Genomic DNA, 12517 nt, shown 5'->3' on the forward strand with positions numbered 1-12517 from the left:
CATCTTAAATTGGAAGATCTCAGAGGCCAGGACCTAAATCTAAGCATTTATATATAGAGCCTAACACAGCCACCAGCACACACAGGCACTTTTGCAGAGAGAGCCCCCAAAACGACCAATAGGACACCCCCTACAGCCGCAGCTATCCAAGGGTAGTGGTATAGAGGAAGAACACGGGCTTTGGAGCTCGACTGTGCTGGGTTTGAATTTCGTGTCTACCACTGTGTGCCTCTGCAACTCATGTAACCTCCCTGAGCCTCATTTTTCTCATCAATGGGAATCATAAAGCAGGACTTTGTGAAATTTCAATCAAATGAACTATTGCATGGAAAGTGCTTAACACTGTGAACGTAATAGGTGCTTAATACATCTTCCCGCCCCATCCTCACCTCCCCTAGAATCTTTCTGGTTTTCTGGTGATGAGATGATGAACTTGGAGACAGAGCACAGAGATGCTCTCCCTGGATCTGCCATACACTACCCCATTTCAGGCCTCTTTGTGCCTCAGTTTCCCTTACTATACAGTGGGAATAATAACTCCTGCTGCTTCCTTCACACAAGCAATGGGCAGTCAAGAACCAGAGAAAAGGAAAACGTGTTTGGAATAGAATCACCTGGTTGGGAGGTCTCCCTTTGGTCAATTTCTTCCTCTCCCCAAGGCCAGGCCCCTCAGTCACTTCTGGGTAGATAAGAGGGCTCACCCAATCAACTCCAAGGAAGGACACCCCAGAGACATCTACCATGGGGTCTCCGTCCCAAGTCCACTTCCTCATTTTCCAGAATTGTATTTCATAAGGAATAAATCCTTTAAAAGGATTTTCCTGAGAGGATAGAGCCCCCAGGCTCTGCTTCATCCAGGGTTTGGTAAGGAGAACGGAAACCACGCTAGGCACCTCAAAAAAGGACTCACTACAGGAAATGAAGTGCTGCAAATCCATCTGGAAGCTGGAGAAGAAAGGTCAGGGAGGCTGCCACCAGCTTTCCAAGAGCAGGAGGCTGCTCCTGCTGTCCAGGCCGGGGACTGCAGGAAAGTGTGCCCAGGCATCATGGCTGCCTGCATCACAAGGCAGGAGACCCACAGGGGATGCCAAGAGATATCTCCTGTCTGCCAAGGCCCACACCTCGGCCTGCTGCTGCTGTTGCCTCCCGTAACTCTTCCAAATCACACGAGGGCCTGCTGAGAGGCCAGTCCAGGAGGGATATATCAGCAAGAGACAGGGATGGAAGAAAACACGGAGAGCACATCCAATACCGAATCCTGAGGTTCAGGACAAAGGGAAAACAATATAAATCTTAAGCCCAGGGAGCAAGGAACTCAAAGGCATGGGGCTGAAATGACATGAAACGGGAGAGAGGATTAATGGCATGGGGATCACGGGCACTGGTTTTGAATTCAATCCTAGCCCCACCATTCACCAGCTGTGTGTGACCCTGGGCAAATTGCTTTACTTCTCTGGGCCTTAATTCCCTCATCTGCAAAGTGAGGCGAACAATAGCACCTACCTCTCAGAGAAAATTTAAGTAAAGCACTTACAGCTTTACTGCCTGACAGGTAATAAGTATTAAAAATACATTAACTCATAAAAGTCATTCCAGAACACCTCTCCCAGCCCCTCTTTCCCCTCTACCACTTTCCCCGCTGCCTTCTTTCGTTTTCCCTGCAAAACCTAAAAAGGTGGCGTTTTCAAAAATCCCTGCCTGCAGCAATGCCTCGTCTTTCTTCCTTTTGTTCCTGAGGACAGAGAATAAGTTGGGAGACCACCCTCCCTTGACCACGGAGGAAGCTAAAACATAAAGGACCCCAAATCCTATTAATGATGGTTGGGCCATTTAAAGAAAAATCATACAGTGAAATTGACTTCTGGGGGCAGAGTACAGGCCTATGAATTTTAACACATGTAGAGATTCATGTGACTGTTACCACAATAGGATACAAAACAGCCATTTCACCCCCAAAATGGCCCTCATGCTACCCCTTGATAGTCACATCCTCCCTCCACCTCCAACCTCTGGTAACCACTGATCTGTCCTCCATTGCTGTAGTTTTGTCTTTTTGAGACTGTCATATAAATGGAATCATAACCTATGTACCTTGGTTACATGTAATCTATGCTTCTCTCAGCATAACGCCTTTGAGATTTACCCAAGTTGGTTCATGCATCAACAGTTAGTTCCTTTTGATTGCTGAGTAGTATTCCATGTTTGGGCCCTTTGAAGAGAATACTCAAGACATCCTTGGTGCTATTTCTTTGTGAAGGTTGCCTTAGTGAAATTCAAAGAAATTGTTTCCAAGTAATAAAGGATGTATTTTTAAATAATTTCTTCAGCCATGTGCTCCATTCTTAGCTAATTTTTACCCTGTGGGAGGGTGATCTCCAAAAACATATAATCTAAACGTATGTGCTTCCCCAGTTGGGAGATGAATCATTGAGGGAGAAGTACAGTAGCTATCACTGGCGCCCAGCCTCCTCACGTGCTTCTCCTGCCTCCAGCCAGGTTCCAGGCTGCCCACGTGGTCTCACAGGCAGCCATACTGTGGCTATTCTGTGACAGCCTCCAAAGCCATCTCTGTGCCTACATCTGGTGGCCTTGGTTTCAGCTGTCTGATGCCTTACTACTGCTCCCCACGAAGAGAGCCAGTCATGTCTTTGGGGGTTCTTCACTGCTATGTTCACATCACTATCCTTTTTTTTTTTTGGCCACACCGCACAGCTTGCAGGATCTTAGTTCCCTGACCAGGGATCGAACCGGGGCGCTCGGCAGTGAAAGCACAGAGTCCTACCCACTGGACTGCCAGGGAATTCCCCACATCACCCTCCTTGATTTCACTCCTGTGAGCCCATTCATTCCTGTGGCTTGTTTCTCCCGTCATGATTCCATTGCTCTCACTGAGAAGACACTCTCCTGACCAGAGGTTTGGGTTTTTTTCGCTTCACTGAGATATAATTGACATGCAACATTGTGTACAAGTTTAAGGTGTACGACATGTTGATTGGATGCACTTATATGTTGCAAAGTGATTACCACCATAGCATTAGCTAATACCTCTATCACCTCATAAAATTACCATTTCTTTTTTTGTGTTGAGAACATTTAAGATATATTCTCTTAGCAACTTTCAAGTTTATAATACAGTATTAGTAGCTATAATCACCATGCTGTACATTAGACCCCACAGAACATATTCATCTTACAATTGGAAGTCTGTCCAACATACCTCCTTTTACCCCACACCCCAGCCCCTGGTAACCACCACTCTACTCTCTGTCTATGAATTCAGTGTTTTAGGTTCCTCAGATAAGTAGTATCATATAGTACTTGTCCTTCTCTGTCTGACTTAACTTCACTTAGCATAATGCCCTCAAGGTCCACCCATGCTGTTGCAAATGGCAGGACTTCCTTCTTTCTCGTGACTGAATAATATTCCATTGTATATTTACATATATCACATCTTCTTTATCCATTCATCCATTGACAGATACTTAGGTCATTTCCATATCTTGGCTATTGTGAATAATGCTGCAGTGAACATGGGAGTACAGGTATGTCTTCTAGATCCTGATTTCAATTCCTTTGGCGATACACCCAGAAGTGGGATTGCTGGATCATATGATAACTCTATTTTTAATTTTTTTAAAGGAACCTTCATGCTGTTCTCCATAATGGCTACACCAGTTTACATGCCCACCAACAGTGCACAAGGGTTCTCTTTTCTCCATATCCTCACCAACACTTATCTCTTCTGGCCATAGTTAAAATTCTTTTATCAGAATCCTGAACAAAGTGACCTTGCTCTTGCAATGTCATATTGCGACCTAATTATTAAAAGTCTTTCATTTTTACTCTCCCTCAGTCCCTGACTCTAAGATTGATGAGAATGGCTTCTCCTGAGTTGAGCTGGGGGAACGTTTTTAGTGTTGCACTTCAGTGTTGCTTCCAAAGTTGTCCTTCCTTCAGCCAGTGTCTGACTTAAAGCATATTGTTTTTATCTTCCCAAAATTTAAGTTCCCAGCTCACTGGGTGTGGTGGATGGTCTCCAAAGGTGGCCACCATCAACGTCTCTCCTCATTGTATGTGCACGCTACTTGTTCCATCAAGATGTACAGTCTATTTCCTTTTTCCTTGAATCTCGTTCTGACCACCAGAACGAGGCAGAAGTGTCATTCTAGTCCTAGCCTTTAAAAGGATGTGAAAAAGGTGAGGCTCTCATGCTCTCTGAGGAAGGCAGCCACCACAGAGTAAAGAAACGCATGGTCTTCTGAATGAGAGACCACATAGGGAAAGAGGGAGGCCCCACAGAGGAAGGCCATGGTGCCAGACATGTATTTGAAGTCTTCCTGAACCTTCCAGCTCAGCCCAGCCACCATCTGAATGCAGCAGACTGAGTGACCCAGCTGTCATTACTTGTCACCACCCAGACAAGCCCTTCCTGAATTCCTGAGCAACAGAATAATGAGAAATAATAAGTCATGGCGGTTCTGAGCCACTAAATTTTGAAGTAACTTGTTACCCAGCAATAGATAAGAAAAACATTGAAAGACAATCCCCCAAGTTTTCAAGAGGCAACTTTTGCCCTTTTCCTTGCTTCAGCATCTCAGTCCAGAGCCAAACCTGTGTTTCAATTTGTCTTCATGCCTCCCAGAAGGGCTTGAGGGTCTTCGTGCAAATAGAATCCCTGGTAGCTTCTGTCATGTGCCCTGACCTGCAAACTCCCACCTGTGACATGAAGACATGATTCCTTCTCTCTCCTCAGATTTCTGTTATGATGGGAGCTTTTAGGGAGAAGTTAAAATGAGTTTGTTCTCCCTAATCAGTGAAATAATGTACAGAAAGAAATCAGCCTGAAAGCCCAAACTGGCTCCAGACAACCTCCAGTGCAGGGAGACCCCATGCAATTAACAAGCATAGGAGCTACATTTATTTAGTGCTACCTGTGTACCAGGCTCCAGCTAAGTATGTTAGGTGCAGCATCTCACTGAATCCTCAGAACTACACTGGGAGACAGCTATTATTTTTATCTCCATTGTACAAATGAGACAAGTGAGGCTTAGTAAGATTAAGTAACTTTCCCTAAGTCACATAGCTATTAGCCCATCTTTTAATAAGATCAGATGTCTTTTTCTGGGTTGTGGTAGCCGTATACACATCAGAGAGGCACCTCAGTTCAGTGCTTTCAGCCACAGAAAATGCCAAGGAGAAGACCCCAGAGCTTTCCAACACTTTTCATTCCCTGACACACATAAAAAGTGACAATATAAGTAGGGCACACTGGGATAATGGGTTAAGGTTGCTTCAGGTAGAGGTGACAAGCCTAGGGCACTCCAGTTGGGAAACTCAAACTTTTTGTAATCCAAAGTCACTTCATTTCCCCAAGTCCTTTGTACCTCTTAGACTTCTAAGAGGGGATGAGGATAAAAAACTTTTTCTAAATATAACTTAAAGTAGATAGGTTATCATCTCAGAGCCTTTGGAAGAGCAGCCTTCAACCTCTAGAAAGGGCCCAACCTGGGAGATGTGTGTTTTCTTTTTTTTAATATATTTATTTTTGGCTGCATTGGGTCTTCGTTGCTGCACACGGGCTTTCTCTAGTTGCGGCAAGCAGGGCTACTCTTTGTTGCTGTGCGCGGGCTTCTCACTGTGGTGGCTTCTCTTGTTGCGGAGCATGGGCTCTAGATGCACGGGCTTCAGCAGTTGCAGCACACAGGCTCAGTAGTTGTGGCTTGCGGGCTCTAGAGCACAAGCTCAGTAGCTGTGGCACACAGGTTTAGTCGCTCCGCGGCATGTGGGATCTGCCCAGACCAGGGATCAAACCCGTGTACCCTGCACTGGCAGGCAGATTCTCAACCACCGTGCCACCAGGGAAGCCCGAGATGTGTGTTCTTGAGATGTGACCTTGGACAAATGTCTTAGCCTCTCTCGGCTTGTTTCTCTCTGAAGAAAAGTGAGAACTGCCCCAAAGGATTACAAAGTGAGCACAGTGGGTAAAGAAGGCATGAGGATTGGCCCTCATTCCCAGTAGAAAAATTCAGCCTTGGACACCACTGGAAAGAGAAGATAATTGTTCCCTTCAAAAGAAACTAATCAAGAAGGAGAGAATTTTCTAGAAATTAATGATAGTATGGGTATTACCTTCCAGATGCTTTGGGATTTATTCAGTTTTCTCCTGGCATTTTGTTTTATTTTTAGGAGTTTTATTGATGTAACTCACATACCACACAATTCACCCATTTAAAGTATACAATTCAGTGGTTTTTAACATATTCACAGAGATGTACAACCTTCACCATAATCTAATTTTAAAATATTTTCATCACTCCATAAGGAAACCCCACTCTTCCCAACACCTACCCCTCCCAGCCCCGAGGCTAATCTACTTTATGTCTCCATAGATTTGCCTGTTATGGATATTTCACATAAATGGAATCATACAATGTATCTTTGTATTTTGCGACTGGCTTCTTTCACTTAACGTAGTGTTTGCAAGGTTCATCCATGTTGCAGGGTGTATCGGTACTTCATTCCTTTTTATTACTGAATTACATACTATTGTATAACTACACTGCATCTATTTATCTATTCATCAGTTGATGGATATTTGGGTTATCTGGGTTTTTTTTTTTTGCTATTATGAATAAAGCCATGAACGTTTGTGTACAAGTGTTTTGTGTGGATGTATGTCATTTCCCTCGGGTATATACATAGGAGTAGAATTGCTGAGTCATATGGTAACTCCATGTTTAACATTTTGGGAAACTTCCAAAATGTTTTCTAAAGCAGCTGCCCCACTTTACACTCCCACCGGCAGTGTGTGAGGGTTCCAAGCTCCTCAAGCAGCAGTTTCTGACACAGCCAATTATGCACAGGGGCCTAGACCAGAGAGAACATGAAATCAACACTGCAGCTAAGATGAAAAAAAGAATGAGAGTGTTCATTGACCTACATGCCTAGAGGCCGGAGCTTGAGGCTAGACTGACAGGTTGGAGCCTTGGGCAATTCTCCTTATCACTCCAATTCAAGAATTTTAAAGATTTACGGTAATAGTAAGGTGAAAATGTCAGAAAAGACATGTTTCCAAAGTCATTCACCGTTTCTCAGCCAGACTTGTCAGCAGCAAATGTTATGTGTGTGTGTGTGTGTAAATGTGGGCTAATGTCTATAAATAGAAAACTTTCAGGAAAAAAAAATATTTTTTTTAGTTTGATTAAAAAACTAGATTCCTATGGATAATCCTGGGTCCCCAAAATGAAATCTCTCCGTACATCTCCAGAAACCATACAGATCAATCAGCAGAGCAATTAAACCACCCAGAACACAACCTTAATGAAACTATAGATGGAATTTTTGATACACAAGAGGTGCTCAATGTTCACTGAATTAATGAATAAACGGCAAAACAGCAGAGGAAATGAAGAAATGAAGTGTGATTATCATGCTAGATCCACATTCTACTAATTCTGACACACTGGCCTTATGAGCCAAAATCAATAGGAAAATGTAATTGGGATCCAGGTTAAGGCCTTAAATTTAGGTACCCTACCAACACCTGGCATGGTGCCTTGCACACAGTAGGAGCTTCACATGCATTTGCTGAATGGGTTGAAGTCATGATCCTTGCCACTGGAACTCACTATCTTGTGGAACAGAGAGACCTTTAATTCCATAAATACCATCCTGTCTGAGAAGTACAGGGGTCTATATGGGTAGCAGTGGGTCCCAAAGGAGGGGCATGCCCTTGAGTGGGCACTTGGATAGCTTCATTCAGGATCAGGTTTCTCCAAACCATCAGAATATCTCTATCTCTACCTCCTGTTAATCAGCTGCTGTCAATACCATGGAGACACAGCATCTCTGAAGAGAATGAATCCCTTTCCATTGACATCTGGGGAGGCACCCGTTCCCTTTCAGCTTTGAGTAATGAATGCACAAGAGGAGCTGCATTAGAACTCTGAAACTGACTAGGGCTCATAACCTTGAGGTTGGCTGAGCCCAAGAGCCCCTATGCCTGTTAATTTCAGCCACTGGCCCAAAGCAGGCCTCTCTAATCGCCAATCTCATCTACTGCTATTCCCAACCTGATGTGGGTTTTCCTACCCCCACTGCTGACCTCTCTCTTGCCGTGTCCATGATGTTCTCTGGCACCCTTGTACCTTGCAAATAAATTCCTCACTCTCCCAGCACCCCAACCTGTTCATGCCATACATATTTGCCCATGCTTCTCCTCCCATCTGGAATGCTCTACTTGCCTCACTTATTCACCTGAAAAAACATTCTTTTCTCTATGAAGACTGAGCTTAAGCATTACGTCTCCTATGAAGGTGTTCTTTGCTTCCCCTAGCATCGTGTCTTCTAAGATTTTTTTCATGTTAACTGCCGAATGCAAACCAATCAGATGACACTGGTTCTTTAAAAAATGAATACAATCTTAGGCCAAATTAACAAAGGCATGGTATCAAGAAGGGAGGTAAAAATCTACTTTGTATTCTGCTTTATTCAGTGTACATATAGAAACAGTGATTTTCAAGTATGGTCCATGGACTCCTGGGAATCCCCAAAATCCTTTCAGGGGATTCTCAAAGTCAAAACTACTTTCATAATAATAATAAGACTTTGAGCATCAGTGATAAGAACGAACACACACACACACACACACACACACACACACACACCAGTGTTTGGCCAAGAAATAATCACCACCTCACAGCCTCCCCCATTATTAAAAAGCAATAAACACTCTAACAAAAGAGAGACATCAGGTTGCCTGGTATTATCATTCTCCCATTCAACAAATGCTTACAGCTCACCACCTGGGCAGCAGGCACACAGCTGGCCCAGAAGATTTTGCACTTACCAGCACATGGTCCCTGCCCTCCAGGGGTTCACTCTCAGGTGGGAGACAATTACATAAAGAGATGATTGTAGAACTGTCTCTTCCGTCCACAGGGTCTCAACCACACTGAACAGCGTGGGAGCTCCTGAGCAAGTGGTGCTATTTGGAGCCTTTGCTTAAACTGCCCCTCTGCCTGGCATGCCCCTCCACTCCCGCCCCACCCCCAAGTTAGCAACGGCCGCCCACCCGTGCCCCCTTCTCTGACAGCGGGTTTCCCACTGCAGCAGATCCCAACTGGAAGAGGGGAGATACCACCACCTTAATTCAAGTTCTGAATTTTTATTTTTACCTAGGATTGGACATTTCAATTAACGAATTAGGACTCTGAAGAATGATCCCTCCCAGGCAGCTTTCTGTTCGCCTATCTCTAATCCTCAGCATCTAGTATGACAGCACACAGTAGGGAACAACATACACCAGAGCTTTCACAAATTGATGTATTTACTTCATTATCTGCTGATCAGCTGAGTGCTCGTGGGGGTATCTCAGTCACTTTAAGTCCCATGACTGCAAGGACACAGATGTGCGCCAGCTCATCCTCGGGTTGAGAGTCCTCGGGGGACACTCGCATCCTGGTGTAGCTTCTCCCCGTATCTCCTGGCTGCTCTGCCCACTCCGGCCAGTTACCCCGACATTCCCTGCTGCTCTCCCTCCCTCCCTCCCTCTCACCCTTCCTTCCCTCTTTCCCTGCTGCTCTCCCTCCCTCCTCCCTCCCTCCCTCTCACCCTTCCTTCCCTCTTTCCTGGCTGCTCTCCTTTCCCTCCTAAATCTATAGTGTTTGGTACATTCACAGACCTGGCTTAGCAGTTTTGTGACCTTGAAAAGGGGCTCAACCCCTCTGAGCTCCCTTCTCCCTGGCTCCCCAGGCCGGGTTCTGGGTGAAGCACTTGGTGTACATTAGGGCTCATGACTCCTCACCGTGGCCCCCTGTGGTAGGTATGGTCATTACTCCGCTGGACAGGCAGGGAAACAGAAGCTGAAGGAGAGGAGGTAAGTGACCCAAGAGTAACTTGTGTAGAGTTGGGATGTGACCCAGGTCTGCATTCTCCACTGATTTCAGGCTCACAATAACCTCATGACTGCTGGCTTGCTCCTCCCCGCTTTCCTGCTAAGATGGAGTAAAGTAGGCAAGGGCCGCTCAAAACAGATCACAGGTTCACACAGCCTGAACGCGCCGGCATCTACTGCAGCTGCTCTGGCGTTCTTTGTTTCGCCACTCTGGCAAGGACCAGGGTTTCTGCCTCTCTGGGTTGGTGTCAGGAAGAGCAGCTGCTGGGCGGACTGCTGGGCACAGTGCACCTGCAGGGGATCAGAGGCCTGGGGTGATAGGCAGGGACGGGACCAGCCCACAAGGAACTAAGACCTGATGTGGAGAGAGCTAGAGAGATGTGTGAGCACCGTGGGAGCAGCAGAGGACGGCTTCCTCAGAGGGATGTTTACTGGCCCCACCGCATACCATGTCCTACGTCAGGCTCTTTGATTTCATCTTATCTAATCCTAATGAAGGAGGAAACTGGACTTGAAGCCAACACCCTTGAAAAGCCGCTGAGCTGAGATTCAAATCCAGATCTGTCTGGTTGTTAAACCCATGCCCTGCCCTCTGTACAGGAAGCTATATGAGGGCACGCCAGCTCTGGGTCTCAAAGAATGATGCCCAGAGTAAATGAATTGCTTTCAGTGCAAAGTGAGAAAACACATTCTCCCCAAATCTCACATCATAACCAGCTGGAAAAGCAAACATAAGGGAGACACAAACATGGCAAGAAGATCCGTCTGAGCAAATGTCTGCTTCTCCTACCCCTGACTTCCTGCTCCCAGCCAACGAGGCTAGTGGATGTTCCAAAACTGCTGCTGCTGCTGCTTAGGGCCGGGCGAAGCGAGGGCTCTCAATATCAGTGTCTCCAAGGCAGCTGCACTCACTACGTCCTGGAGTCTCAGTTTTGTTTCTTATACTGTAAGACAGAGAGATCATTACGAGCGGGTGAGGGAAGCCAGCGGGGGGAGGGAGGACCCGGGAAGTCCTGAGAACTGTGGTCACTAGGCCTCAGCCGCCTCCTGCAAGGGCTTCTTAGAGGCAGTGGAACCCGGTCAGCAGGCATCAGACGGTCATGTCTCTAGCTGGTTCCAGCAGAAAAGGAAGCTGATGGGGTTGGGGAGAGAGGATGAGAAAGACACTGGGAACATTGGAATTGAAAATTGTGGTGTGTCCAGTCTTCCCATCAAGCTGAGTCTCGTTCAGAAGAAACAAAAAATCTCCGGTTATAGAAGACAACATTCAGAAACCAACTAGTCCCATCACTGAGTTTAAAAAACAAATCCTGGACCCCACCTCTGGAGATCTGATTCAGAAGGACAGAGTGGTGGGGTGTGCTCCAGCTCTCAAGGCTGTTCTAATACCAAGTGTAAGGACCAGCAAGCCTGTCTGTATTCCTGACTCCCTTCCTGCCTCTACCAAAACAGATACTCGAATGTTTCCTAAGTAACCCTGCCTCACCCAGCTTTCCTCTCTGAGCCGTCGCAAGGCTGCTGCCAGCTCTGGCACTATTGCTACCAGCAAGACTGTTCTCTTCCTTCTTCCTGTGGCCCCATCTCAGCTTATTCAGCACTGTGAGGCAGAAGTTTGCCTTTAGGGATTAAGGATGCGCACCCCCTTGCAGAAAACGCAACCAGAAGGGCATCTGCCATCACCTTTGGGCTTCTGGGGAGGGGAGGGGAGCGGCTGGTGAGGGGAGGGGGGCCTCCACAGCGCTGATCGGTCTCAACTGTGGGGCAGGGGCGACCCCTGGTGGTCACGGAGATTACAGCCCTCAACCCCAACTCGCAGGTGGAAGTCGGAGCTGAGCACTCACCTTGTTCAGGATCCAGTCAGCATCTTCAATGGCTCTTTTAATAATCTGCTGGATCCTCTCAGGGCTGTCTTCATCCGAATGAACTCGGAAACTCTGGAGGTTTAAGCATAGGGAAAGATGACTAGGCAAAAATCACAGGACTGGCAGCTTCAGAGCAGCAGTTGTGGGCCAGGCACACTGTGGGCACTATACACTCAGCATCACTCTTACCCCTCCACAGACAGTTACGATGATCACACCCTGAGATGAGGAAACAGGCTCAGAAACTCTACCTTGCCGTTAAGCAATGGCACCAGCATTTGAATCCTGGACTATCTGACTACACAGCCTGTACTCCTACAAGCAGCGCATGCGTGAAAAGGAAGACTGGCCCCAAGCTACCCCAAATCAAGCTGGGCCCAAAGGTTATCGGGTAGCAGAGGCCTAAGGGAAACTTCCATCTCTCTGCTTCGTTTGCTCTTCCCAGGAAGCTGCTTTCACCAGGCTGAGCTCTCTGCATGGCTGCACCACAGAGAAGAGCAGAGTTTCTCCAGACCCATGCTGGAAAGCCATGCAGGGAAGGGAGGGGCAGTGGAGAGGGTGGCTTTGGAAAATCCAGCCAGGCCCAAAGCAGAGCAATGCAGGGCTGCTGTTTGCTTTGACCAGATGTTCGCCTTTGAAAAGCAACATGAGATTCAGGTTCACTGGTGTGGCTCTCATGGTCCTTCAAAAGAATTGGTTACTTCCTCTGATATGTCACTCTCAACCCCACACGTCCTCCTACTTATCTTTAGGAGCACCT

General features: G+C 46.5%; 1 protein-coding gene across 1 annotated transcript in view; it reads right to left on the minus strand.

Annotated features, from left to right (window-relative positions):
* The window catches only part of LYRM9 (LYR motif containing 9), a 78837-nt gene that overhangs the window by 54438 nt on the left and 11882 nt on the right, over positions 1 to 12517 (minus strand). The window contains exons 3-4 of the mRNA XM_059998732.1: positions 11737 to 11829; positions 10686 to 10839 (exon numbers count right to left, since the gene is read on the minus strand). Coding sequence (XP_059854715.1) covers positions 10822 to 10839; positions 11737 to 11829 — 111 coding nt within the window. The 3' untranslated portion in view covers positions 10686 to 10821. The remainder of the gene's footprint in view (positions 1 to 10685; positions 10840 to 11736; positions 11830 to 12517) is intronic.

This window comes from Delphinus delphis, chromosome 19 (assembly GCF_949987515.2).
Source record: "Delphinus delphis chromosome 19, mDelDel1.2, whole genome shotgun sequence".
In the NCBI taxonomy this organism is placed as follows: domain Eukaryota; kingdom Metazoa; phylum Chordata; class Mammalia; order Artiodactyla; family Delphinidae; genus Delphinus; species Delphinus delphis.